The sequence below is a fragment of the Xiphias gladius genome, chromosome 16 (assembly GCF_016859285.1).
Source record: "Xiphias gladius isolate SHS-SW01 ecotype Sanya breed wild chromosome 16, ASM1685928v1, whole genome shotgun sequence".
NCBI classification, from domain to species: Eukaryota; Metazoa; Chordata; class Actinopteri; order Istiophoriformes; family Xiphiidae; genus Xiphias; species Xiphias gladius.
Window position 1 is genome coordinate 856,720 of NC_053415.1, and position 26,247 is coordinate 882,966.

At 39.3% G+C, this 26,247-nt stretch overlaps 2 protein-coding genes across 2 annotated transcripts in view; both read left to right on the top strand.

Moving 5' to 3' along the window:
* The first annotated feature begins 4,297 nt into the window (after positions 1-4,297).
* Positions 4,298-7,247, top strand: fgf9 (fibroblast growth factor 9). Its single transcript, XM_040147706.1, has 4 exons — positions 4,298-4,629; positions 5,809-5,937; positions 6,136-6,239; positions 6,452-7,247. The coding sequence occupies exons 1-4, from the start codon at positions 4,446-4,448 to the stop codon at positions 6,632-6,634; spliced, it is 600 nt and encodes a 199-aa protein (XP_040003640.1). The 5' UTR covers positions 4,298-4,445; the 3' UTR covers positions 6,635-7,247.
* Positions 7,248-12,119: 4,872 nt separating this feature from the next.
* Positions 12,120-26,247, top strand: part of tmprss3a (transmembrane serine protease 3a) — a 33,957-nt gene continuing 19,829 nt past the window's right edge. The window contains exons 1-4 of the mRNA XM_040148735.1: positions 12,120-12,195; positions 13,018-13,131; positions 16,396-16,512; positions 25,489-25,612. Of these exons, the coding sequence (XP_040004669.1) occupies positions 12,162-12,195; positions 13,018-13,131; positions 16,396-16,512; positions 25,489-25,612 (389 nt within the window). The 5' untranslated portion in view covers positions 12,120-12,161. The remainder of the gene's footprint in view (positions 12,196-13,017; positions 13,132-16,395; positions 16,513-25,488; positions 25,613-26,247) is intronic.

Here is a 26,247-nt window from a genome sequence, read left to right on the forward strand (position 1 = left end):
AGGGTCATTGTCCTGTTGCAAGGTGAAGCTTCGGTCCAGTCTGAGGTCCTGAGCACTTTGGACCAGGTTTTTTCATTAAGGATATCTCTGTACTTTTCTCCAGTCAGCTCTCCCTCAATCCTGACCGGCCTCCTTGTCCCTTGAATTGAAGCCCAACATTTCAGTCTTGGTTTCATTAGACCAGAGTGTCTTGTTTCTCACAGCCTGAGACCCTTTTAGGTTTTATTTTCGCAAACTCCAAGCAAAGGTCTGAATGTGTCTTTCACTGAGGAGAGGCTTGCGTCTGGCCACTCTGCCATAAAGCCCAGATTGGTGGAGTATTGCAGTGATGGTTGTCCTTCTTGATGTTCCTCTGGAGCTCAGCCAGAATGACCATCAGTTTCTTGGTCACTTCTCTTACCAAGGCCCCTCTCCCCTGTTTGCTCAGTTTGGCCAGGCAGCTAAGTCTAAAAAGAGTCTGGGTGTTCCAGACATCTTCCATTAAAGAATTATGGAGGACACTGTGCTCTTGGGAACCTTCAATGCGGCAGAAATTTTTTTTTGTAGCCTTCCCCTGATCTGTGCCTCAACACAATCCACAGTCTCTGAGCTCTGCAGGCTGTTCCTTCGACCTCACGGCTTGGTTTTTGCTCTGATATGCATTATCAGCTGTGAGACCTTATATAAACAGGTATCTGCCTTTCCAAATCATGCCCAATTGAATTTACCACAGGTGAACTCCTATGAACTCATCTCAGAGATGTTAAAGAGAAATGGGAGGCACCTGAGTTAAATTTCAAGCGTCATAGCAAAGGGTCTGAATACTTGTGTCAATGTGATATTTCTGTTTTTCCTTTACAATAAATTTGCACAAAAAAAAAATTTCTAAAATTCTGTTTTCGTTTTGTCCCTACAGGGTATTGAGTGTAGATTGATAAGGGAAAAAAATGTATTTAAGCAATTTTACTACAAGGCTGCAATATAAAAAATGTGAAAAACTGAAGGGGTCTGAATACTTTCTGAATGCACTGTATAACATTGTCAGACTGTTGATGGACAGATTTTAAAAAAGGTCACACTTGATACTGCAGAACCAGAGATATTGTCTTTTTGATTCTACACATTCTTCTTGCTTGTCAAAACCTGGCACCTACATTACCCACAATGCAACACAACTGCCGACAGTTGGGTTGGAGATTCTGGTGTGTTCTGCTAGTAGCAGTAGCCTCTGGCCTCAAGCAAAGATTAGGGGTGGACTACAGAGATCTGGTAAACTCTACACCTCCAGATTTTTTTTTCCATTTTCAAACTTGCAGTCTTATGTCACCCATTAAGGACACTGCTTTTTTAACATACAGTGGCTTCAGAAAATATTAGGCCCCCTTCACTTTCTAAATGCTTTATTGTGTTGTAGATTAAATTTTAAATGGATACAATTGCCATTTTTGTACATCATTCTACACTCAATAATCCATAATGTCAAACTGAAAACATGTTTTTAGAAATGTTTACAAATTTATTAAAAATCTAAGACTGAAATATCTTATTTAAAAAAGTATCAGAGGCTTAATTCAGTACTTTGTAGAACCCCTTTGGCAGCAGTTAACAGCTTCAAGTCCTCTTGAGTAAGTCTCTACAAGCTTTGCACACTTTGATTTGAGCAGTTGATCCCATTCCTCCTGGAAGATCATCTCAAGCTCCATCAGATTTGATGGGAAGCATCTATGAACTGCCATCTTGAGGTCTCTCCACAGATGTTTCATGGGATTTAAGTCTGGGCTTTGGCTGGGCCTGAAGCCACTCCAGTGTTGTTTTGGCTGAATGCTTAGGGTCATTGTTGTGCTGAAGGGTGAACCGTCACCCAAATCTTAGGTCGCATGCAGTCTGGAGCAGGTTTTCTTCTTGGACTTCTGTATATTCGGCTGCACTCATTCATCCCTTAATTCTGACCATGGAGACTGGTCAGAATTGTGATGGTGCTTCTCTTCAGCTGAGAAGCACCCCCACAGTATGATGCTGTTGCCACCATGCTTCCTTATATGGATGGTATTAGCCAGGTGATGAGCAGAGCCTGTTGGCCAGACATAATGCTTTGAGATCGGCCCCCATTTTTGTCTCATCAGAACAGAGAATCTTTTCCCTCATGCTGTTAGAGTTCTTTAAATGCCATTTGGGAAACTCCCGAGTGGGCTGTCATGTGCCTTTTACTCAGTGGCTTTGTCTACCCACTCTATCATAAAGGCCTGATTGATGGCGTGCTGCTGAGATGGTCGTCCTTCCAGGAAGTTCTCCCATCTCTGCAGGGGACTTCTAAAGCCCTGTTAGAGTGACCATTAGATTCTTAGTCACCTCACTGACCAAGACCCTTCTTACCCAGTAACATAGTTTGGCTGGATGGCCAACTCTAGAAAGAGTCCTGTACTTCATGGCTTTGTATATGTGCTGTGATGCAGTGCAATTTTTGGGACTTTCTATACACAGGTGTGTGCCTTTCTAAACGATGTCCAATCAATTCAATTTTCCACAGCTGGACCCCAATAAAGTTCTAGACACATCTCAAGGATAATTAAAGTAAATAAGATGGAGCTGACCACAATTTGGAGTGCCTCAGCAAGAGATATGAAAACTTTTGTAAACTAGACTGGCACTCAGTAGAGCACATACCTCCACCAAGGTGAAAAACAATGTTAAGGAAACTAATAAAAAAAAATTCTTGGATCTGCCCATTTAACTGGATCCACTCCAAAATGTAATAGGTTCTTTCCTGGCCCATGCCGCATCCCTCCATTAAGTTTGGTGCAAATCAGATCTCTACTTTTCGCATAATCTTGCTGACACATGAAAACACAACCTCATTGACAGAGATAATGATTTAAGTTTTTGATTTTTAACAAATTTGCAAACATTTATAAATTTGTTAAATTTGTCTCCAATAAAATGCTCTCTTGCTCAATGCACTACATTCAGGTTTTGCTGCTACAGCCTCACCTGGGATGGTAGTATCTTAGTAGTATCTTATGCTGGCTAATAGAAATCACTGTGTAAGTGATACTACTCAGTCATTTTGCTAATTTGATGACTCTTAATTCTTTTCTTTTACCCTGTTGCCCTGTAGGATTATCAAGTCAGAATCCTTATCCATGTTGGTTTGAAAGTTGAGATTAAAATGAAAAGCTCCAGAACAGCTACTAAATACACCTTGAAGCAAGATTCAGAAATCGACCACTGTTTTCTACTGTCAATCTCAAAATCTATTTTGTTTTTTGAACAGCATTAGCCTTCTTCATTTTGTTTATCGTATCATCAGGGTTACCCTGTTTACTCTGATGCAGACTATGTATTTACAATGTACATTATATACCCAAAGGTATGTGTTTCTTTCCTTTTTGAACATGCCCCCATGCACAAAGCCAGCTTCATAAAGTAATGATTTTCCCAGTTTGGTGTGGAAGAATTTGGCTGGCCTGCAAAGAACCCTGACCTCAACCCAATCCAACCCATTTGGCATGCACTGAACCAGACCTTATCACCCAGCATCAGTGTTGGATCTTACTAATGCTCTTGTGGCTAAATGGGAGCACATTTCTGCAGTCTGGTGGGAAGACTGAAACCAGAAGAGTTGAGGCTGTTATAGCTGTAGATCAGTACCCAGTGTTTTGATATGACATGTTCAACTATTTCATTTGTGTTTAGTGTTCAGTTGCCCACATATTGTACCTGTATTGTCTTTGCCAGGCTAAAAAATACTGTAAAATTTTCAAATAAACAAAGAATGACTAAGCTGAGGTTACCTGCCACAAGATCCCAGAACTTCTATTTGTATGTGTGTATTACGAGTGTGTTCTTCTGCCTCAGATTTTTTTCTGTTCTATCAGCTCGGCTCGCTCTCCAATCTCAGTGATTGTGATACTGAACAGACAGTTTGCATGTCTTTCACCCGTCAGAGGTCTGATTGGGCAACATAAAAACAAATTCATGCACACAGTCTACACCAAAACAGTAAATTAACCAAGTTTGTCTGACTGTACTTTTCACATCATATGGTGGTTTAAGTAAAACTATAAACTAGATCAGTTATAGCAGGTTAACACAGGAGAGGTTGTGTTTGTGAAAATATAACAAGCTACTTTCTGCAGCAGCTTCAGAGAACATCAAATGTTAAGGCTGCAGTTCATAGGATTAATGATGTGTCACTGATAATGATTGTGCACAGTTGAGTATCTTAATATGTCCCTGTCAGTCAGTGCTTCAGAGTAGACAGAGGCGTTGAGGAGATAAAAGAAGGAAGTGAGTGTAGAGGAGATGAGCAGAGGAGGCAGTGCAGCTCAAGTTCAGCAGAAGAAGAGGCAGAACAGGCCAACCTGGACCTGCTGGACAGACACACACTATACCCTAGACTGTGGCCTTTTGTCAGTAGATATGACTATTTGTTGGACATCGCTGTGTGGTCTGCTGGCAAGTGCTTGATGTGTTTCATTATGAATTTTTCCTTGCTCCTGCCTGGCTTCCTGCTGCTCCTGGTTTTCGGTGTGTGTTATCGGCCAGTGGGAGCAAAGAGACAAGAATCAGAGGTTTCGCCTGAGAACCACAGCACTCGCCTCCGAGGCCTCTGGAAGCTGCACATGAGGGACTCCCTGCTGAAAGGAAAAGGTCAGAGAGCACCTAGGAAACTCTTTCAAGTTTTTTATAATTTCTCTTAATTTTCACTCAGATGTTTTGTTTTTCTTCTTTGTTTCAAGTTGCCAAAATCTCTACCACCTACTGTTACATCAGTTGACAGTTTTGTGTGTTTTGAAAACATGGTGATGATGGGAAATGTTAGTAGGTCAGGCTGTGTAAGAAAACCTGCTAGGACATAAAAACTCATTCTACACTCTCTGTATCCTTTCCTATAGTGTACAAGCCATAGGGTATAGGGATTTCCTATATTCAATCAAAAATCAGTTAGTATTACCATGTTGAACAACATTGTTGACTGTATTCTTTAGCTCACAGCTTGTTTTAGAGAGTAGCTGCTCAAGGCATGTTTGCTATCCTCAGTGGTCAAGACGATGCCCATCATTTTGGAACTCTGAGTATACAATCAGTAGCCTTTTCTATTACCATCACTAACTATGGGTGTCATCATTTTGACTGTCTTAATATAATATTAAGATATTAGATCATACATACAACATGTATGTCCGTAGAGTTATTAGTTGCTGTAATCCTTCATGTAAAAGTGGATTCTAAAGTTCAGCTGAAGCTAATGTGATGTGTTAGCAGTCGGATTTAGCCAAATTAAGCTTGTACCTTCATCTTCGTAGTTGTGTATAGGCAACAAACCTATATATGACTGCCAGGACATACCCCTCTATAACATAACTCAGCATGGAAACACAATTTATGAAGACAAATGGAATTTTATTTGGAAAAAGACTAACTTTGGAAGGTAGCCACTTGATTTGTCTCACTCAGACTACCGAAGCCTCATATTACCTTCATCTGGACTTCAGAACATTTTTGCATTGAACCAGGACTCTCTTCACAAGACGTATGAGCAAGGGGAATAATTACAATAACATGTCATTGTATTAATATAGATTTTTTTTTTAAAATCCTACCCTATTCTTTTGCACGGTTTGTAGGGACTAGTGGGAATTCCATTAGAAATAATTTCTGCAACAATACTGCAAGATGTTCCAAATTACTTTCTATATTAATTACATGACAAGATATATGGATTCTTTGTCAGAAGGGAATCCATCAATTTTTAGGTATTTCCTTCTGACTGACACCATCCAAGTAGTTGTCAGATCCGCAACAACAAATCATCTCTTCACAATGCAGGTTCTAGTCCTCATCCAATCAGAGAAGGGGTCAAACAGCAGCTGCTCTACTGCCGTGTTGGGATTGGCTACCATCTCCGGATTTTGCCTAGTGGCTCTGTTGGAGGCGTCCACAAACCCACTGAGTACTGTGAGTTCAGTCCACACATATGCCCCCCTCGCAATGACTGTGTGTTAATGTTTCAAGATTTTGAAACCTGTATTGTACATTATTTAGCCAATATTTTTTTATGTGAAAAGTTAGGAGATATCTGTGATATAAATTAGCTCAAGAATACATCCAAGCCTTTATGCATTGCTTTACCCTGCATTTCTCCATCTCCACAAGCTTGGCTGAAGGTGTTTGCTATGATGCACGGGGTGGTGGGAATCAAAGGAGTCAAGAGTGGCTTGTACCTCTGTATGACTGGAGAAGGACTAGCATATGGAGCGGTATGTAGCCCACTTCAAAGTTCACATCAGCAAAACAGCATGGTTTAAATATTTCCTGTATGCGTACTGTGAGAGAAAGTGCGCACTTTCTCAGAACTGGGTCAAACATCATTATGTTAAGAATGAATGTAAACATAAACACTTTTTACAGGGCTGCATAATGGAACAAAAAATTTGATAATATTAAATGTCTTCCTGCCTGTCTTTTCCAGAAACAGTTTTCTGACAACTGCCTGCTGAAAGAGAACTTGGAGGAGAATTACTACACCACCTACTCCTCTCTATCTCATCCTGGCATCTACCTGGCTCTTTCCCACAAGGGAGACCTCAGGAAGGGCAACAGTGTGGGCCATCACCAGTCCTGCACCCACTTCCTACCTCGAAGAACACCGTGATCAGGGTCCACTACCAGCCAGCTTTAAGAACTGGAGCCAGATTAGAAATACAGTTGCTCACGTTGCTGCTCCAATTTGTGAGGAAAGCAATAGACCAGAAATTGGCCTCCACACAGCACGTTCAGGTTTTATTGTAATTTCCACACATATTCTTGACATACACACAGGGAAATTAAATGTCGTTCATCCTGGACCTCAGTACAACATAGAACAAACATACAAACACTCAAAGTATTAAAAGTAAGAGTGATTAATCTTTAATTAGCAGCAACAACTTGAATCTAAACAAGGTCCAGTGTATTTTCTCCTCATTTAGCAAACTTGACATGTTGGCTGAATTTCAGCAGTTTGTTGATTATTGATGCTGCAGTACAGCTCTGGCAGGGAGACTGTTACAAGAACAACAGTGGTGAACTCCCTCAGCAGATAGTATGGACGATAATCACAGCTATAAACCCCACCAGCGATAAGCAGTCTTTGGACACAAACACAGAGTTAACCTATCCAGTTCAGTGGCTCTGTCAGGTATGTTGCTGTGGAGTTTCAGTGAAAACAGAGACGCAGCAGTTTTTCATTTCATGCTTAGTAGTACATCATACTCACTCTGCCAATCCCCAGAAGATCCTGGTGAATGTGGCTGAGTTTCAAGTAGCTGAGTTGTTTTGTTTTGTTTTTTGTTATGTTTTTTTTTTTTTAACAGTTGAAGATATGCAAAACAACAAAAGCACTAAAATATTTGGTCCGCAAGAGGCTGCTGCCTCTGCAGGTGCTGCTTTGGTAACCAGTTCTGGGGTTTTTTAGCAACAGGGCCATGTGGAAAAACAAACTACTATATCTATTACCGCATCACTCTAGGAGACAAAACTGTTGGGATTCTTTGGAGCATTACCTGCTGTGGATAAGGACTGAGCTGAGCTCAAACACTACATCACTCTCACCCATTTGCAACTATTCAGCTTGGTCAAAACACCTGACTCAGTCTAAGCATCATTCAACAGATACAATTATAATGCATATGTGAATGCATATGTGTTTACCGCTGAACAGCAGCTGGCCGATGCGACAAAATGTGCCTGAAACTACAAAATACAATGGCATTATCATAATTTTAATATTGCGCATGCATGGCAGATATGCCAAAATATCCATTTGTCTATAGTTTATCCTTAGTTTATCTAATCAGTTGAGTAGATTGGAAGGTTGATTGCCCTCTAATTTAGCTGATATGTCTCTTAGCTGCTCTGTCCAAAGCATTTAATTAAAAAGTAACTTAACACCCCTGGAAAATCTTTTTCAGTTTTTTGCTGAACTCCAGTGGCTTAACTTCTCACTTTGCAACATTGATTTACAAGTATACTCCAGGGTTTGTCAGTACACCATGGCAGCACTGTTGGTTGGGGTTAAAAGTGTGCTCTTTTGCACCTTTAACCACACCCAACCACTGCTTGCTGTGCTCAGACGCCAAACAGGCTTTAAACTTTCAACCAAATAGGGCAACAAAACACTGTTTTTCAGATTGGTGTTAAGTTACTCTTTAACTTTGACAGATGTTGACTTGGAGAAACATTGACACAGCATTTATTTTTTATTGTTAAACAGATATGTACTAATTATATATACTTATTCTAGTCAAATGACTATGTATAATGTGAAAGGGGGGACAGACCCCTACAGAATTATAACTAATACTGCAGTTACCCTCAGCTCTATAGAACGTTTTAGGTTCTTGAAGCTAATTTTTGGGCAGAAAACCCAGCTTTTATCAGTCTGATAAACCCACTGTACACTACCTGCTCAGCACCATCAGACACATACAGTCTAGCTGGCAAACACAGTGGAGCAAATAGAAGCTGAAGAGCCAAATATTTCCTTTCAGACTTGGTAGAGTCCAAAAAGCAGAGCTAAAAGTAGAGTGAATATTGGTCTTGTAGTCATAAGGTGGTCAGAAACACAACTGCAAATGAATGATAATGCTGCTCTGTCTGCTGGATGTGTAAATAGCCAATTGTTTGATAACGTGTAAGCTATAACAACTTCATGAGGTGATAATATATCAATGTTATCCGTTAATATACCATTTATCATCATCGTATGAATTGACTTTCAGTGACCAGTAGTCTCTACAAAGTCACTTATCTGAAAAGCAAGAGTTTTGTTCCAAACAAAGCCAACCACCGTTCACACAAAATGATTTATAGTGTGAATTATAATACAGAACTATCTGTATTGTAGAAATGTTGAGGGATGGCTAGATGAACCAGAGTTGATTGTTCATCCAGTATTGGGTTTGACCATAGGGAAAAATAAAATGCTTTTAAATTTTTTAAAATTTCAGAAAAGAAGTTGTTTTTGGGTGTGTTTTTTTTATCTGCAATGTTAATGATCTTATTTATTGTGGTTTTTAAGTTTTATTTATTTTTGGTTTAGAATCCCTTGATGTATTAAATAAAATATCTATTTTTTATAATTTTATTATTATAATATTATATCGTGTGGAAGTTGTCTGTTTCAAGTAGGATTGGATCTTCAGATATCCAAACTTTCGACAAATTTAGAAGGAGGAAAGGATTATTATTATTATGTTAAGCTTCATGTGAGTGAAATAAAGAAACTTTCATTTCATGTTGGAAGCTCAACAGACAAGCTAGGTTACCAAAATAGCCACCAGTTAGTTTAACATTAGCCAGGCTAACTAGCTTACTTCGATAACTTAGCAAGAAATGTAGTAGAATTCATAACATCTGTTTGCCGCTCTCCTGCCCGTTTTTTTCATTGAAAATTTCTTTGTCAGAAAAAGTAGCCCTTTGGCTCCCTCCTATGATATTTAACTCAATCAGTTACAATATTTTTGCTATAAACTATGTCTGGCCTCTAGAAATGTTTGAAAAACTGAAAAAACATTTTGTTCACCAAATTACCTTAAAATTCTTTAGTATTTATGCTGACCAGTAATTTGACATATCTATGTATGACTTAACCACACTAGGGCATAAAGCAACTTGAACTTAAAGGATCATTTGACCCAATTAAAAAAGAAAAAAGAAAAAAAGAAAACGGGTACCTGACCATATAACTAGGTTTAGTTTTCTTTGTCCAGATTTTGAGATCCAAGATTTCTATCTCAACCCCAATACAGTGAAGGTGAATAGAATTTCACGTGTACTGCTCATGGCATTGAATAACTACATTAGAAAAACTCAACAGGAATGTGTCTGTACAGAAACAAAATCATTCTGGATAATACATTGACCTCACTGTGAACAGTTTTCATGGGAACTACATACTGTCCAAAAAATAGTCCCCATGAGTTTTTCAGTTTCCACTGCTTTAAACCAACACAGTTGAAATTTCATTCACCCTTATATATTAAGATAGCAGCAGAAGTTAAGGAGCAAATATATGTCAAAACCTTGTTACCTACAACTTGAACTATTTACATGGCTCTTGGTGAATATATTGTTTAAAAGACAAAAATATATTTGACTTATTCTACAGTACATGTGTATGGGTGTATTTGTGGAAAGCAGCTGGACAGTGAAGCCACTGGACAGGGTCCAGGCAGTGACCAGCAGCTTCCCCCCTCCTCCCCACACCGACTGCCTGGACACACGAGTATGTAATCCTACCCATAGAATGCAGGATCACCCGATCCCCACTCAGACTGACAGCACTCACTTGCTCAGGTGTCCCTTTTTACCAAAGTGTAGGTAAGGCGGGAGGGCAGCCATTAAGAGAGAGAGAGAGGGGGAAGAAAAACGGAAAAAGAAGAGGGGAATAGGGAATTTGGGGTTATGGTGTTAGATAAAGCACAGTGGAGTGTGGACAATGGCACGATGATGAAAAGCTTCATGGAGATCAGTATGTTGGAAATAATTTGGTCAAACTCAAGAATACAGCTCATCCAGCCTTTTTTTTCTTGAGGATTCCTGGTTGTTTTTCCTTTCTCTTCACCATTTCTTCTGCTCTTACTTTTCTCTCTTTTTGCTCTATCAATGTCATTTCCACTTATCCCACTCTTTCTGATCTCTTTTTTGCAGATCCAGCTGCCAATACTGCTGACACATCAACCCCTCTATCAGTAAGTGGACAAAATATAGTCGGCGATTAGTGCTGAAGCAGTTAGATGATTGACAGAAAATTCTTTGTTTTTATATCATTGTAAACTAATAGAATATTTTTGGGCTTTTGACTGTTGGTCGGCCAAAACAAGACATCACCTTGAGGAAATTTTCATTTGCTATTAACTATTAAGTATTAACTGATTAATCAGAAAAAATGTCAGATTAATCAATAATGAATCATCATTAATCATTACTTACAGCCCTAAATGAAATAATTATAGACAAATAAATCAGAGGATAAATTCAAAGCAAATATGTTAGAGAGGGAAATCTGATTGTCATACTCTTATATTAAAAATATGCAACTAACAGGGATGATGGTTAGACCTGCTTTCCACAATGCAATGGCCCAAGCATTGTTTTGTGCTTGTTTTTCTCTATTGTTTTACTTTACAGACCAGGTGATGATTAACAGAGAACACAACAGAATGCATATATAAGGTTAAAGTTTTAAAAATAAATATCACATTTCCAAAACCGATGACAACAGATAGTGAGGGTAGTGACAGGAAGCGTGTGTGTGCATGTGCGTGTGTGTATGTGTTCAGCTATAGTGGGGTGAAAAGAGATTCTTGTTAGTACTGACAGGCGCCACAGCCCAGTCTGCCTCTACAGCAACAGAGGGGATGAGGATGTGGGTGTCCCTACCATAGGCTTCTCCCAGGGGCTGGCCTTTGGAGGTGAAACCTTGTGTCCCATGTTGAATAGCCCCCAGATATTCCAGGATGGAGCCTGTTCAATGTAGGGTGCAGAGCTAGCTTTGGGTATTTTCTCATTTGTCTGACCGTCATTTAGTTCATCCCTGTCCCATGGGACCCCGAAATAAAACAGAGAAACTGTAGTGTAGTACCAAACATTCAGCATTGTACAAAGGAATCTGTGAGTACACCTGGTTTTCTGTCAACAGTCTTGATCAACCCCCCATTGCACTCTGACATTGTAGTTTTCACTGTTGACAACTCCAAGAGTGCGGAAGTAACTATGCTGAACCCTTCAACATCATCCTTATCACTGAGTTAAGTCAAGAGACTGGTCTTTCAGTCACAGCAAATATCTTTTTTTTTTAGCAAAATGTTTGATCCAAAATACATCTCATAAGTCTTCAAACTTGTCTCTCTGATATCAAAAACTGTTCAGCAGATGCCACTTATCAACAGATGTTAGAGTCATATATGAATCGTTTTCCTGTATATTCTCCCATTTAGGAACTTAAGACAGAGGGACCTAAGCAACCAGACCTCTCCAGGATAGAGGTGGTCTCAGTGACGGAGGAAGACCCCCCCACTATCGAGATCCCCAACACACTGAACATCAGCCCCCTGGGCAGCTTTACTGCTGACCCCCAGTCAGAGAATAATTCCGCAAAACCTGAAGAAACCCAACCTCCAGCTGCACCCAGTCCAACCATGCCAATCACCAAGGTGCAGCCATTTATCCAAGGTGAGACCCTGGGATGTTATTGAGGCAATGGTAGAGCATGAAACAAGGGATATGGAGATTAATGCTCAAAGGTATCTTAAAATGTGAGATGATGTGAGTGTTACTCTTTGTTATGGGAATAATAGTACTACATCTGTCCCAGATGAAGTGATGCGTAACAGCCTTTATCGTTTTGTTCCTTAGTCCTCTTCAGTTTGCAAAGAGAAAAATAGTTTCCTTACCTAACCAGACAGTTCTGTGGATTTTTTATTCAGATTTACAGCTGCTTTCATTAGAGGTGAATGACTGTTTGATCATTAATGAAGAAGTTTATAGTTTGCCATGCATAGATAGAAAACAGAAAAAGACAAGGGAAAAGCAAACAATGAAGTTTAATAAACAGAGACTAGAGGGGTGTTACAAACTCATCAATGGGACAAAAGCCTGAGGAATCACCATGACGAGCAAAAAGAACACTGTCGGTACTATCTAACTACAAGAAAAAACCTGAATGTGGATGTGATCCTCTCCTCAGTAGAGTTTGGTTTGTTAAAAGATGTGGATTAGTCCGCCACTGAAAATGGTCCTCAACAAATGTATTTCCTCCTGTTTGAGTAACATTTATTTAAAAACTACAGTGGACAGTTGTTTTAGGAAATTACTTAGCCTTTTAGAAAACAAAACAATGTGTTTTGGAGACATTTTTATAGATTATGTCTTCAGTAGGGATGGATGGACTTGAAGCGCCATATACAGGATAGTAACAAATATAAAGACTGTTGGCAGCTCATATTGTGTAATGTTTAAATACTGTAGATGTTCATAACTATTTTGTCTCAACAGAGGATGACTTAAAGAAAAGCTGGAAGAACAGACTGCTGGCCCATCGCTTTGAGCTGCTAATCGCTTCATGCCTCATCATGGTGTTCACGCTCACTCTCGGCATCGGCTTTGGAGGTGAGGAGCTAAGTGATGTGTGAACTTTGTCCACTGACCAATACTGGAACCACTGTAACATGGGTTGCCTTTGCTCCATCAATATCTGATGCAATCGTTACCTGTTTTTTGGATTCAGCCTGGTCTTCAGAAGTGAAACACTTAATCAGATGGATTAAGCTCATGTGACAGTCTGGATCTTTGGTCATCACTGTTTGGCCTAAAAACCTTATTGGTTGCCTGGTCTGTTATCCTACATCAGAATAGTCAGTATTGTTTTTCACAGCAGTAACCTAGCTTGTAGCCTTTTTTTGTCTGGTTGGATTTCAAGTTTCTGCTTAGCTAAATTCTGTGGCCCCCTCCCTTTCTGTGACATAATAGGCAAGACTCTGGGGTCTACTTTGAGGGTTTGACATGCAAAATATAAATAGCTAACCAGATTGTAGCCCCAGTTTATGCCTCTCATACATACAGTGTGTTGGACGGGTTGTAGACTCTGCTTGGGTTAATTTTTGTCAGTACAATCTGGCAACATTGCATATATAGCTACTGGTAACATTAGCAAGATCAGTCAAGCGCAACAGAGACATCATCATGGTGGTCACTCATTCTCAGCATCGACCTTGGCGGTGAGGAGCTCATTGTTGTGTGAACACAACCTCCATGGCGGCAATAACCAGCAAGGCTACGGCTATGTACCTGGTCATTTCGTCACGGCTGAGGAGGATCCACAGAATATTCTTAACTAACCTTTCAACTTCAACTTCAAGAAGACACATACAAGCTAGTTTTGAGCAGAAAAGGTGGCGTTTGTTTTACACACAATATTTGTATCGTTCTAAAAATAACCTGTATTAACATAATAGAGCAACAAGACTTATGTGTGCAGAAAAACAAAATAATTACTTAGTGTGGAGTTCCTTTTAAACAGGGATACACATGGTACCTGGCTAGCCAGATAACTGGCTAACTTGTGAGCAAGGATTAACAATAGGCATCAAGGTGACAGGCAGCAAGCAGCAAGCAGAGCAGCAAGCTGATTCATTTAAAATTAAATTTGCAGAAATGTGATATTAAAGATTATAGAACTGCATAGAGCAAAATCACAGAGAAACTTTTCAGTAGTTACTCTAGCAAACAGGAGTTAGCTAGGTTGAAGTTGGTGAGCCTGCTGCGTGGCTGGGAACGGGATTGGCTGAAAGATGACAATTGACACTAGTCGGAAAATAACAGACATTTGAAAAGATGGCCTGATGTCACATCCGGCCTAGCCTTTGTTTCACTAGCTTCTGTAATTCATTCAGCATTTTACGTTCTCGAGCTTTACGTTCTATATTCTATATGATTTTAAATAGTTATACAACAGTAACTTACAGAAAACTCTGAGGTAGCTGTTACCCTTCAACTCACTCATGGACTCGCATCTCCTGCATAGCGATGATGTTTAGCTAGTAAAAGTCTTTGGCTAATGGGAAATGGTGTTTTTTAAAGGCAGCTAAACGCATAAAAAACTATTGTCCTTATCTAAACAAGCAAGTCACGCAAGAGGCTGTTGAGAGAGGCTCTGTTCCTAGGCTGAATTTTTCGTTATTAAAGTACTTAGAAGTGTCAGTGGGACTTTGAATGAGGTTCTCTTATTTTTGGAACAGAACCTGGAAGTTCCAGTTTCACTTTCTCTCTATAGTTATAATGAAATAAAAATGAATTCCAATAAAAACTGTTGAAAAATGAAGGTAAGAAAGGTGACAAGTGTTGAGTTTTTATAAGCTATTCCATAATCACAATTAATGGGTTAATTTATATATTTTACTTTTATTATTCATGATTATTTCAGAATTACTTATTTATTTACATATATATTTAATATTGGACATTGTGAAGTTCCAAAGTCTATACGTCTACCTAATAATCTTACATTGTTCACCTTCAAGTTATATTCATGGTTTATATTTAAATCCAATGTGCTTGTGTAGAGTAAAAACACTGAAAAATATATCACTATCCTAATACTTTCTAAGAGTAGTCGCTATCTGTATTCCTGGAGATGCAGCGGGCCGTGCTCACCAAAACAATTGGGAAGCAACTGGTGTCAAATGGTGCATGGTCACGGTCAATGGTAGATCACGGCTTACGTGAGAAGAAGATCAGATGATTATCTGAACAAACACCCAGCTGAAATCGAATGGATTGGCTTCTGCTGCTGAATACACATGCTGACAAGGTTTTAAGCATCTGACTCACCTTGGAACCACAGTCATATGGAGCCAGTATGACTTGGAAACTGAGAACGGCACAGAATAGTTTCAACAAGTCATTGAAAGGATGTTTCAGTTTATCTAGCATTAGTTGACATTATATATAATACATGATTTTTAAGCCAGTGGTGCAGTGTGAATCATTTTGGTTTAGATTAATGATATTGTTTGTTGACTTGTGTAACACCTTGTGTACTGTTGATGTTATAATGCTCCAACTCCTACAATATAAAGGTTGTTACTTATATTATGGGAATGAAGCTAAAAGTATATTAAATATACAAGAAAAATACCGTAGCTTCACCAGTGAGCCTTTGCCGGTCAAATCAGTCACCAGCATGGATGTGTTTTCTCTATCAGGTCGACCACTACATGTTTCAAAAGGTTGACGTGAGGTGATATTCATTTTCATTTTTTATTATATCAAAATAAAGGATTGTAGGATGGGGTGTAACATTGTAATTCTTGATGGTACCACTGGATGGCACCAAATAAGGGAATTTTAAATCCTACACATTTTGGGATTAGCGTCAAAAGACACTTTCTATTGACACTATTTTGTTCCCATTAAGATGAAAAAACAAACAGATTTTACAATATTTTTCAACACTGCGGAGGGACACCTATTGTCAGATTTACTGGATGTGTACACCAAATTTGGTAGACAGTAGGGGAAGCATTACTCGGAAGATGCTACAGTATTGTTTTCGTTATCATATTGTTCTTAAAGTTGGTCTCAGCAGAACTGAGCAAAATGCAACTTCCTATATTACAGTCCACCTACACTGTTATCAGTTTAAAGGACCCCTCCATTTATTTTCATTCTCATCTCCTTATACATACCATAGTGTGACATGCAGCATTACGTATGAATGCCTCTCAATGAAACCCAAGAAGTGCACTTGAAATTAGTCCTTTGTTGGTTTTTAAATTACTGTACTATTGGGAAACATCATCAGTAATTTATAATTTGATCGGTGTTTGATCTGCCTCTCTGTCTGTGTGTGTGTGTGTGTGTGTGTATCTACAGTGGGTCTGAGCTGTGTGGGGAAATTTCATTGTGGTTCATCATCTCAGTGCATCAGCTCCTCGTCTCAGTGTGATGGAGAGGTGCACTGTGACAATGGAGAGGATGAGCTCGGCTGTGGTGAGACACACACTTACACACATAAACATAGGTACATAAAGTGCATTCAGAAAGTATTCAGACCCCTTCTGTTTTTCACATTTTGTTATGTTGCAGCCTTATGCTACAATCATTTAAATTCTTTTTTTCCATAATTATTCAGACCATATACTCAGTATTTAGTTCAAGCACCTTTGGCAGAGATTACAGCCTCAAGTCTTCTTGGGTATGACACCACAAGCCTGGATTGGGGGGGGTTTCTGCCCTTCTTCTCTACCAATCCTCTCAAGATCTCTCAGTTTGGATGGGGACCATCGGACAGCCATTTTCAGGTCTCTCCAAAGATGTTGGATTGGGCTCAAGTCAGGGCTCTGGCTGGGCCACTCAAGGACATTCACAGAGTTGTCCCTACTCACTCCTTAGTGACTTAGGTCATTAGGTCATCTTAGGATCATTGTCCTGTTGCAAGGTGAAGCTTCGGCCCAGTCTGAGTTCCTGAGTGCTCTGGACCAAGAATATCTCTGTACTTTGCTCGGTTCAGCTTTCCCTCAACCCTGACCAGCCTCCCTGTACCTTGAATTGAGGCCAAACATTTCAATCTTGGTTTCATTAGATTCTTGTTTCTCAAACTCTGAGAGTCCTATAGGTGCTTTTTTGCAGACTCCAAGTAAGCTTTCATATGTCTTTGAGTGAGGAGAGTCTTACCTCTGGTCACTCTGTCATAAAGCGCAGATTGTCGTGTGTTGCAGTGATGGTTGTCCTTCTAGAAGTGTCTCCCAGTTTGGCCAGACAGCCAGCTCTAGGAAGAGCCCTGGTTGTTCCACACTTCTTCAGTTTAAAAATTGTGAAGGCCACTGTGCTCTTGGGAACATTGAATTCAGCAGAATTTTTTTTGTAGCCTTCCCCAGATATGTGCCTCATCACAATCCTGTCTCTGAGCTCTGCAGGCAGTTCCTGCGACCTTGTGGCTGATATGCATTGTCAGCTGTGAGAACTTTTATATACAGGTGTGCCTTTACAAATCATGTCCAATCAATTGAATATACCACAGGTGAACTCCAATCATGGTGTTGAAACATCTCAAAGATGATCAAGGGAAATGGGAGGCACCTGCGCTAAATTTCAAGTGTCATTGCAAAGGGTTTGAATACTTATGTCAATGTGATTTTGACATATACAGCTCTGGAAAAAATTAAGAGACCACAGCAAATTTTTCTGAAATCAGCATCTCTACATGTATGACAGCCATTCCATTCCAGTGTCTGTTGAATGAATTCCAACATAAGTACACCTCATTAATTAGAATGATGTACTGAGTAGGTGATCACCTGAACCAAATCTTATTTAACGAGGAAAAGTATAAAGACCCCTGCTGTGGTCATCACTATCCTCTTGCAATAGGACCAGCTGGATGGCAAACACAGTGCTAGTAGTACCTCAAAAGTCATTGGAATCAAAAATAACTATTGACCATGCCAAAGGAAATGTTTTGAAAGACGAAAAGAAGCATTCAATTTCGGCTTTACTGGCAGAGGGATACAGTGAGCATCAGGTTGCTTCCATCCTTAAAATGGCTTGGGACGGCGGGTCATAAGAACAAGGTCATGCAGCAGACATTGGAGAGAACAAAGCTAGAGACCGGCAGAGGGCGAAAACGACTCTCCACTTACCGGGATGACAGTCAACTCATTAAAAAGTCACTCAGCAACCGTAGGATGACATCAAGTTACCTACAAAAAGAATCGCAAATGGCAGCTGGGGTGAAGTGCACGGCGAGAACAGTACAAAAAAGGCTCCTAGGAGAAGGGCTCAAGACGTGTAAAGCTAGGAAAAAGCCTTTCATCAATGAGAAGCAAAGAAGAGCCAGGCTGAGGTTTGCAAAAGACTATAAGGGTTGGACCATAGAGGACTGGAGTAAGGTCATCTTCTCTGAGTCCAGTTTTCAGCTTTGCCCAACACCTGGTCATCTAATGGTGAGACAGAGACCTGGAGAGGCCTACAAGCCAGTGTCTGACCCCCACAGAGAAATTTGGTGGAGGATCAGTGATGATCTGGGGGTGCTTCAGAAGGACGCATGAATCAAGCCACATACAAGGTTATCTTGGAAGAAAACTTGCTTCCTTCTGCTCTGATAATGTTCCCCAACTCTGAAGATTGTTTTTTCCAACAGGACAATGCTCCATGCCACACAGCTAGGTCAATCAAGGTGTTGGACGAAGGACCACCAGATCAAGACAATGTCATGGTCAGCCCAATCTCCAGACCAGAAACCCATTGAAAACCTCTGGAATGTGATCAAGAGGAAGATGGATGGTCACAAGCCATCAAACAAAGCTGAGCTGCTTGAATTTTTGCGCAAGGAATGGCATAAAGTCACCCAACAGCAATGTGAAAGACTGGAGGAGAGCATGCCAAGATGCATGAAAGCTGTAATTGAAAATCAGGGTTATTCCACCAAATATTGATTTCTGAACTCTTCCTTAGTTAAAAAATTAGTATTGTGTTGTTTAAAAATGAATATGAACTTGTTTTCTTTGCATTATTTGTGTTCTGAAAATACTGCATCTTTTTTGTTATTTTGACCATTTGTCACTTTCTGCAAATAAATGCTCTAAAGGACAATATTTTTATTTGGGAGAAATGTTGTCAATAGTTTATAGAATGAAAAAAAAATGTTAATTTTACTCAAACATATGCCTATAAATAGTAAAATCAGAGAAAGTGATAATTTTGCAGTGGTCTCTTAATTATTTTTTTCCAGAGCTGTATGTATCAGAATACAGTTAATTTGTATAGCACCTTTCAAAAGCAATTCTACAAAGTGCTTCATACACAACAAACAATAGAAGCAATGATATGGGAAAAAAATCAAAAGGTAAAAAAAAGTTAAAGTGCTTTAAAGAACTTGAGATTTTCTAAAAGTGCAGTTTATATAGATAAAAAGATGTCACACAAAAACATTACAATTATTTAAAGGTTAACCAATAAAACTGAGTTTTAAGAAAGTGATTTAAAAGAAGATAGTGATTTGGTAAATTTGAGCTCCTCAGGTAGATCATTCCAGAGCTAAGGTGCCCTAACAGCAAAGACACGTTCCCCTGTAGTTTTAAATCTAGAAACAGGGACAGCCAGCAGGTTCTTGCCTGGGGATGTAATGCTGCACACAGGTTGGTGGTGGAAGGCAACTCCGAAATATAATCTGGAGCCTGGCCATGAAGAGCCTTAAAAGTAGTCAATAAAATCTTAAAATCAAGCCAAAAACAAAGCTGTAGCCAGTGTAATGATGCTAAAATTGGATTAATGTTTCTCTTTTCTCAGTTTTAGTTAAAGTTTGTACTAGTTGGTCAGTCAGTCAGTCTGTTCTCTGATCTCTGGATCCCTGTTCAAAGACCATTGCAGTAATCCAGTCATGAGGAGACAAAGGCATGTAAAACAACTTCTGCATCTTTAAAACTTAAAACTGGTCGAGTCCTGGAAATATTTCAGATGATAAAAACAGGATTGGACTAGTTTGATATCATATTCAAAATTGGGGCCATTATTAAAGAATACAATACACTTTTTTTTTTTTTTTTTTTTTTACTACTGGTTTGGTTTTTAGCAATGACACCAAAATATGGCTTGATCTGTGCATGCAGGTTTTCTGGGCTAATGACAAGAACATCTGTCTTTTAAAAGTTCACCTGAAGAAATCTTGCATGCATTGCTTTTACATCTGCTCGACATTCGATCAGACAGGACAGATCAGGGGTGTCATTGGGCTTTATGGGAAGATGTAGCCGAGTATCATCATTGTAACAATGAAGCAACACCATGTCTGCGTAAGACAGGGCCTAAAAGTGAAGCCTGGGGCACTCCACATCTCATCAGGGCCAGAGATGAGACACTGTCACCCACTGAAACAAAAAATTTACAATCTGACAGATTTGCTGGAAACCACTGTAATCTTGTCTGATATACCAACCCAATGCTGAAGTCTGTTTATCAGGATACCATGATCCACTATCAAAAGCTTCACCTGTGTCTAATACAGTGAGAATAGAGTAGTCTCCAGCAGTCTCCTCCATTCATTAAGAGGTCAGACCTCTAATAAAAATGTAGAGGGCATGACATCAGCTGGATGGAAGAGGGTTTCAATCGAAGCACAATGTCCACCAGTTTGTCAGCCAAGATTTGGGTGAAATGACTGAAAATGGGTGCTATTTGTAAAATGCTATTTAAAGGTGCTATTTGTAAGTTTTCTCTGCCACCGAACGTGGTTTCTTGCCAGGAACGGGTGGTGGTGATGGTCACTTACCAAGAACTTCAGCCTTCATTGCATTTACAAGACAAGTGGTTATAATACACCCTCTGAGTAGAGCTACTTCTTCAGGCCAGACTGGAAGTTACATTGAATCGCTATCGGAAAGTGATGGGTTGGTGTTGAGATAAGATCTTTTAATTATCTCATTCACAGGCATCTCAGTATCCGTTAGTAGTGCAGTCATACAATAGATAGCCTAAACATATTGTCTCCCACAATCGCCCAATTTATCACATTGCTCACTTATCAGCTATTGATTAACAGTGTTCTTTTGCTCCACTTTGCATCTTGATATCAGTCATCTTATTTATCCTGTGTTATTAGATAATAGTCTCTGATTAATAATTAACTTAATAACTACAACCAAATTTACCATATCAGTAGCTAGTAAAAGTTGAAGGATTTGGAGTTCTGCAGTGTACAGTTTGGCAATATTCACTCATTCACTCTTGTGCAACATTAAATAGACAAGTGGGTATATTACAAAGTAGTTATTTAACAAAACAAAAGTAAAAACATACAATATGTAATCTAATGAATGGTACTACATACAGTTGTGTGTGTGTGTGTGTGTGTGTGTGTGTGTGTGTGTGTGTGTGTGTGTGTGTGTGTGTGTGTGTGTGTGTGTGTGTGTGTGTGTGTTGTGTGTGTTGTGTGTGTGAGTGTAAAGACACAATGTCTGAGTCAAAATAGCTGATTCAAAATGGCGATGTGAAAGGTCAACAAAAGAAACTACAAGCAAGCTGGCTATCTCAACTAATGCAAACTATAAACAAGATAGCAGACTCAAAGATGGCTGCTGAGACCACATGGCTGCTGTGTTTCTTTGTTTGAGGCCAATCCATGTAGGTTAAAGGTACCAAGTTAAGGGAAAGGTTAGTTAGTCACATGCAAGACTGAGTATTTGCTGGATGTACTATGCATACGTGGGTGAAACATACTAACATAAACTTAGCAGTGTGGCTAACCAATAACCTAACTCTGAATAGACATCATAACAAAACAACTTAGTGGATACATTAACCAAATCAATACATATACATTGACAAAGTTAAACAGTCCTGTGCTTAGCCGTGCTATGCTATGCTATGCTAGGCCCAGTTAACTTTACCCAGTCCAGGGAGGGAGAAAGGTTCTTTCGGCATGCTGCTTTGTTAAATCCAGTGAGCTGCAGTTGTGCTGGCTGTGTTGCTGTGTTGCTGAAGAGATCTATGGTTGTTCCTTTGTTCTCCTTACAGAGTTAGCCAGTTGATGCTAATTCTGCTTCGTGGCTTCTGTTGCTTGCAAAATCAGGTAGTAGCTGATTGTTGGGTCAATGGGTGGGTTTCACTCCATAGACTTGTATATAAAAATGGATGTAGAGATTCCAGGTCTGAAAAGTGAAGCCAATGCAGAAGTGCCTTAAAGTGCCATACCAATGAGGACCGCTAGAGGCTGGCTCAAAACATCTTTGGCTCCAGTGGCTCCCATTCAAAAAGCATCAACTTCTCTCATGAAACACTATGTCAATACATTTTTTCCACAAGTCATTATGGTGTCATTAGCTAAATTCACTCCTACTGATCAGTGTTCTGGTGGTTGCTCTGAAAATAAATTCAGAATTAATTAGATATTAGGCCTTAGAGAGAGGCAGCTTGCCTGGTCTGATTGACATGCCTGGTCTGGTGCCAGTCTGGAGACAACCCCGAGTGAGGCCAGAAGAGTCATTCACCAATGAATTCGAGTCGCGTACATTGTTATGGTTCAGTTGTGTTGTAATTTCTGTTATTTCTCTGTATTTGTTGGTGGAATAGGCATTTTCCACAGGCTGTTATGCTGTTTGTTAGCTTGTAATACGTTTTCAGTTCACTGCGGTTCGCCATTAGCACGGAGCACAGCTACATATTCATTTTAACAATTTCTTTATTCACTTAGGTCACTCTAAAAGGGACAAAAAGGCATCTGAGTATTTGAATGTAAATTTGCCCCAGGAACAACCGTTCTCTAAATAAGTGATGCTCTTGGAACAGCACTTTGATATTAAGTATATCAACTATAATAACTGAGAACTACTATTTGAACTATGAACTCTAATATTTAAAACTATTTACAATTTGTTACAGCAACATCTAACATGGGGGCAAAGGGGTGGTAAGACTACGGTGTTAAGAGAAATCATTCCAGTAGATGTTTTGAAATCCATCATCAATCAAAGACCATTTATATTAATGCGCACTCCTAACACTGAACCATGCGTTGAACAGTAATTCATTCATTTAACTGGGAGAATACCGTAGAATGCACTTAGTCAATAGTGTTCTGTGGTGTAACATGAACTTAGTTAAATAAGTCGAGAGGCCAACTGTAATAACGTTCTCATTTTTTAACCATAACTTATCGACATTGACAACCCACTGTCACTGTTAACACTGTTAAGACAGCTAGGTAACAGAACTTGATGCCACACTTGAGGCTTCAAAACAGCAGTACACAAACCAATGGGTGACGTCACGGTGGATTGTTACTTGTTTCACACCCAGATGTGAAAAGGTGAAGGATCCTGGGAAACCAAGTTCAATGACACTTCTTTGTCATTGGAACAAAGGAACAGCATGCAGCCTCACCCACCATTTTGAGTGGGCTGAGGCCCTATATGGTCAAAAAAGTATTTTTTTATTCGGACCTTGTTGTTGCCTGTGTGTTTGTTAGAAGTAGAGAGCAGAGATCTATTGGATCGGGAAGTCACGGCTTCTGGTAATACACTGATTGGATTCACTGTACAATTTCCTCTTTGGAGGTGGTGCCACCTAAGCGAGCACTTATTTAATAGATCTGAATTAAAAGTAGTTCTTGCTATAGCAGTCATACTACTGAAAAACACAATACTCATGCTTATAATACACTGAAAGAAAGCACCACCACTTCTACTGAAAAGTAAAACCAAATCCAAATAATAACTTTCCTTAACAGTTGCGTGCAGAGTTTTTGACCTCTGGTAGCACTACGGAACACTGTTTTTATGAGCAGGTCCCCACTTTTTTTGTCTTGTGCTCGCACATTAGGACACAAATGCATGCAGGTGATACAATAAACAGTCCAGCTAATGGTTTCACACCATTCCACTCATCTATAGGTAGCAGTAATGCTCAAAGATACAAACAACGCACCAACAAAGGAAAAGAAAAACACCAGCAAGCAAACATGGATGAGTATTGTGTGGTTCAAACTTTTAATAAAAATTAGCTTTGCAAATGTTTTTGCAGAAAGCAAATGCATTCAACACAAATGCATTCAACACATTAGATAACATCCATATACACAATGTGTTTTGGTGAGTAAATTAAATATGCAGTAATTTTTGTTTGTTTACAAAAAATTCCATCCCTTTAATTTATATGACCCCTTTAACTTATGTTAATATATATATACACTAAACCTAAACTCACAAAGCCACTCTGAAAACTAACCAAAAGTAAATTATTTAAATAAAAAATTAAATATGCACAAATAATGACATAAGGAATGAAGAAATGTGAAAAGATGAAAAATGCAAAATTATGTAAACTATATATTCCTCTTCACATCTTGCTTGGCACCTGCATTATACAATCATGGAACAATGCTATGTTTTTTACTATCCCACTCCAATCAATGGCCACTTGCAGATGCCCTTTGCACTCAGGCTAACTGGCCAACATTATTTAGGTCCTCTATTTAAATCCAATTTCCCTTCCTGCCAATAGCTGATTTGGACTTACAGATTCTCATTTAAAATTGAATTTGTGTGGTTCTCACTGAGAAGCTATTTATCCTTTTTTTCCTTTGTCGTTGGTGGTTACACAAATAACCCTGGCTGTTTAGCTGGGGCTCATCTGTTGCTGTCTTTACCTACAGATTGGTGTCTGGTTAAACTGTCTGTTAATCCACAGTTTTCAACCAATCGAAAGCCAGAAATATCAAAGGCCATAATTCATGGATAATGCAATATTACTCTCATGCTCATCAGGTATAAAAACTTTATATACTACTGTAAACTCTAAGAATAAGATTACTGTAAAGGATTCAGCCAAAACGCCTATAGGTTTCTACACAAAGGCTGAAAGAATTTACTTTTAAAGCAACAACTTGCCAGCAGCAGCTCAGCGTGTAGTTAGGAGGAGTACAGGAGTAGAAACATGTATAAGCTGGTGGACGGATGTTAGTGATAGTATTTCAATGAATAAAAATATACAAACACACATCATGTGTATAAAGAGCCAGATTAACCTGCTAATGGGCCTCTCTGCAAAAATGAGCTGTATTGAACACATCTCCCCTTTCTTCAGCCCAATTTGCCAAAGAAACCATCCAGTATTTCTATGCTGCAATACCCTGACCCAGGCTTGCTGTCTGTGAGTTAGTGTGAAATCATTTTTGATAAACCCAAATGTATTTAAGAAATGCACAATGTAAGCATAAGTCCACTGAAATATTAAAGGTATTGAAACTAGATTTTGACATAGAGCCCGTCTATATGACAGGGCCTAAGGATTGGAATACAGCTGCTGCCCTAAGACTCTTACCATTTAAGTTTATAAGGCACTAATGGCTTTTTGGGTAGTTGCTTGCTTAGCCTGGTTGGTAATCAAACCTTGACCCTACAAATTTAACATTTGGCAAAAAATGTCAAGTAATAGCAACTTAAATCCATGTATATTTTTTTGTCTGTCTGTCAGTGCGTCTGAGTGGGAAAAGCTCAGTGCTGCAGGTCCAGAAAGGGGGAGTATGGAGGACAGTCTGCTCAGAGGACTGGAACAACTGGCTGGGGGTCTCTGCCTGCAAGCAGCTTGGTTACTCAAGGTCTTGTCTGTGACTCAGATCTCTTGATTTCTTTTCCTTTTTTTACTTTTTATCATATCTGTATGCTATGATGTTATTGTAGATTTGTGCCCATGTCCCCCTTTTCTTTCAGCCTGTTGTCTTGATTTGGATTCTCCTGCATTTTTCAGAAGTTTATGACAGCTTTAAAAACTCAGCCCTCTGGTATTATGCTTCTGCACATTTGTCCAGAGTGAAATATCTCAACAACTATTAGATGGATCACCAAGATGTTTAGATGGATCACCACAGGATAAATCCTTATAACATTTATTGAACCCTTCAGTTCATGACAGAATAGCCTCAGCTACACTTTGAGATTAATGTTAATTGACCTGGCTAAAATTGCATGTATGTCCAGTTACTGTGCATGTTACTGAACTACTTTGAATCAGGCAACAACATGGCCTTTTCTCTGCTGCCATGTTCAGGCCAAACATTACATCTTTGCCCCAATACTGGTAATCATCTAGGAATAGCAACATTTTCTATCAATTTTTTCTTCCCTCCAGGTATTTGGTTTATGGTGTATACATTTACAGAAGATCTGTTAGCCCATCAGTAAGAGGGATACTGAGATAAGATGTCATTGGCTGTTCTTTCATTGAAGTTTGAGT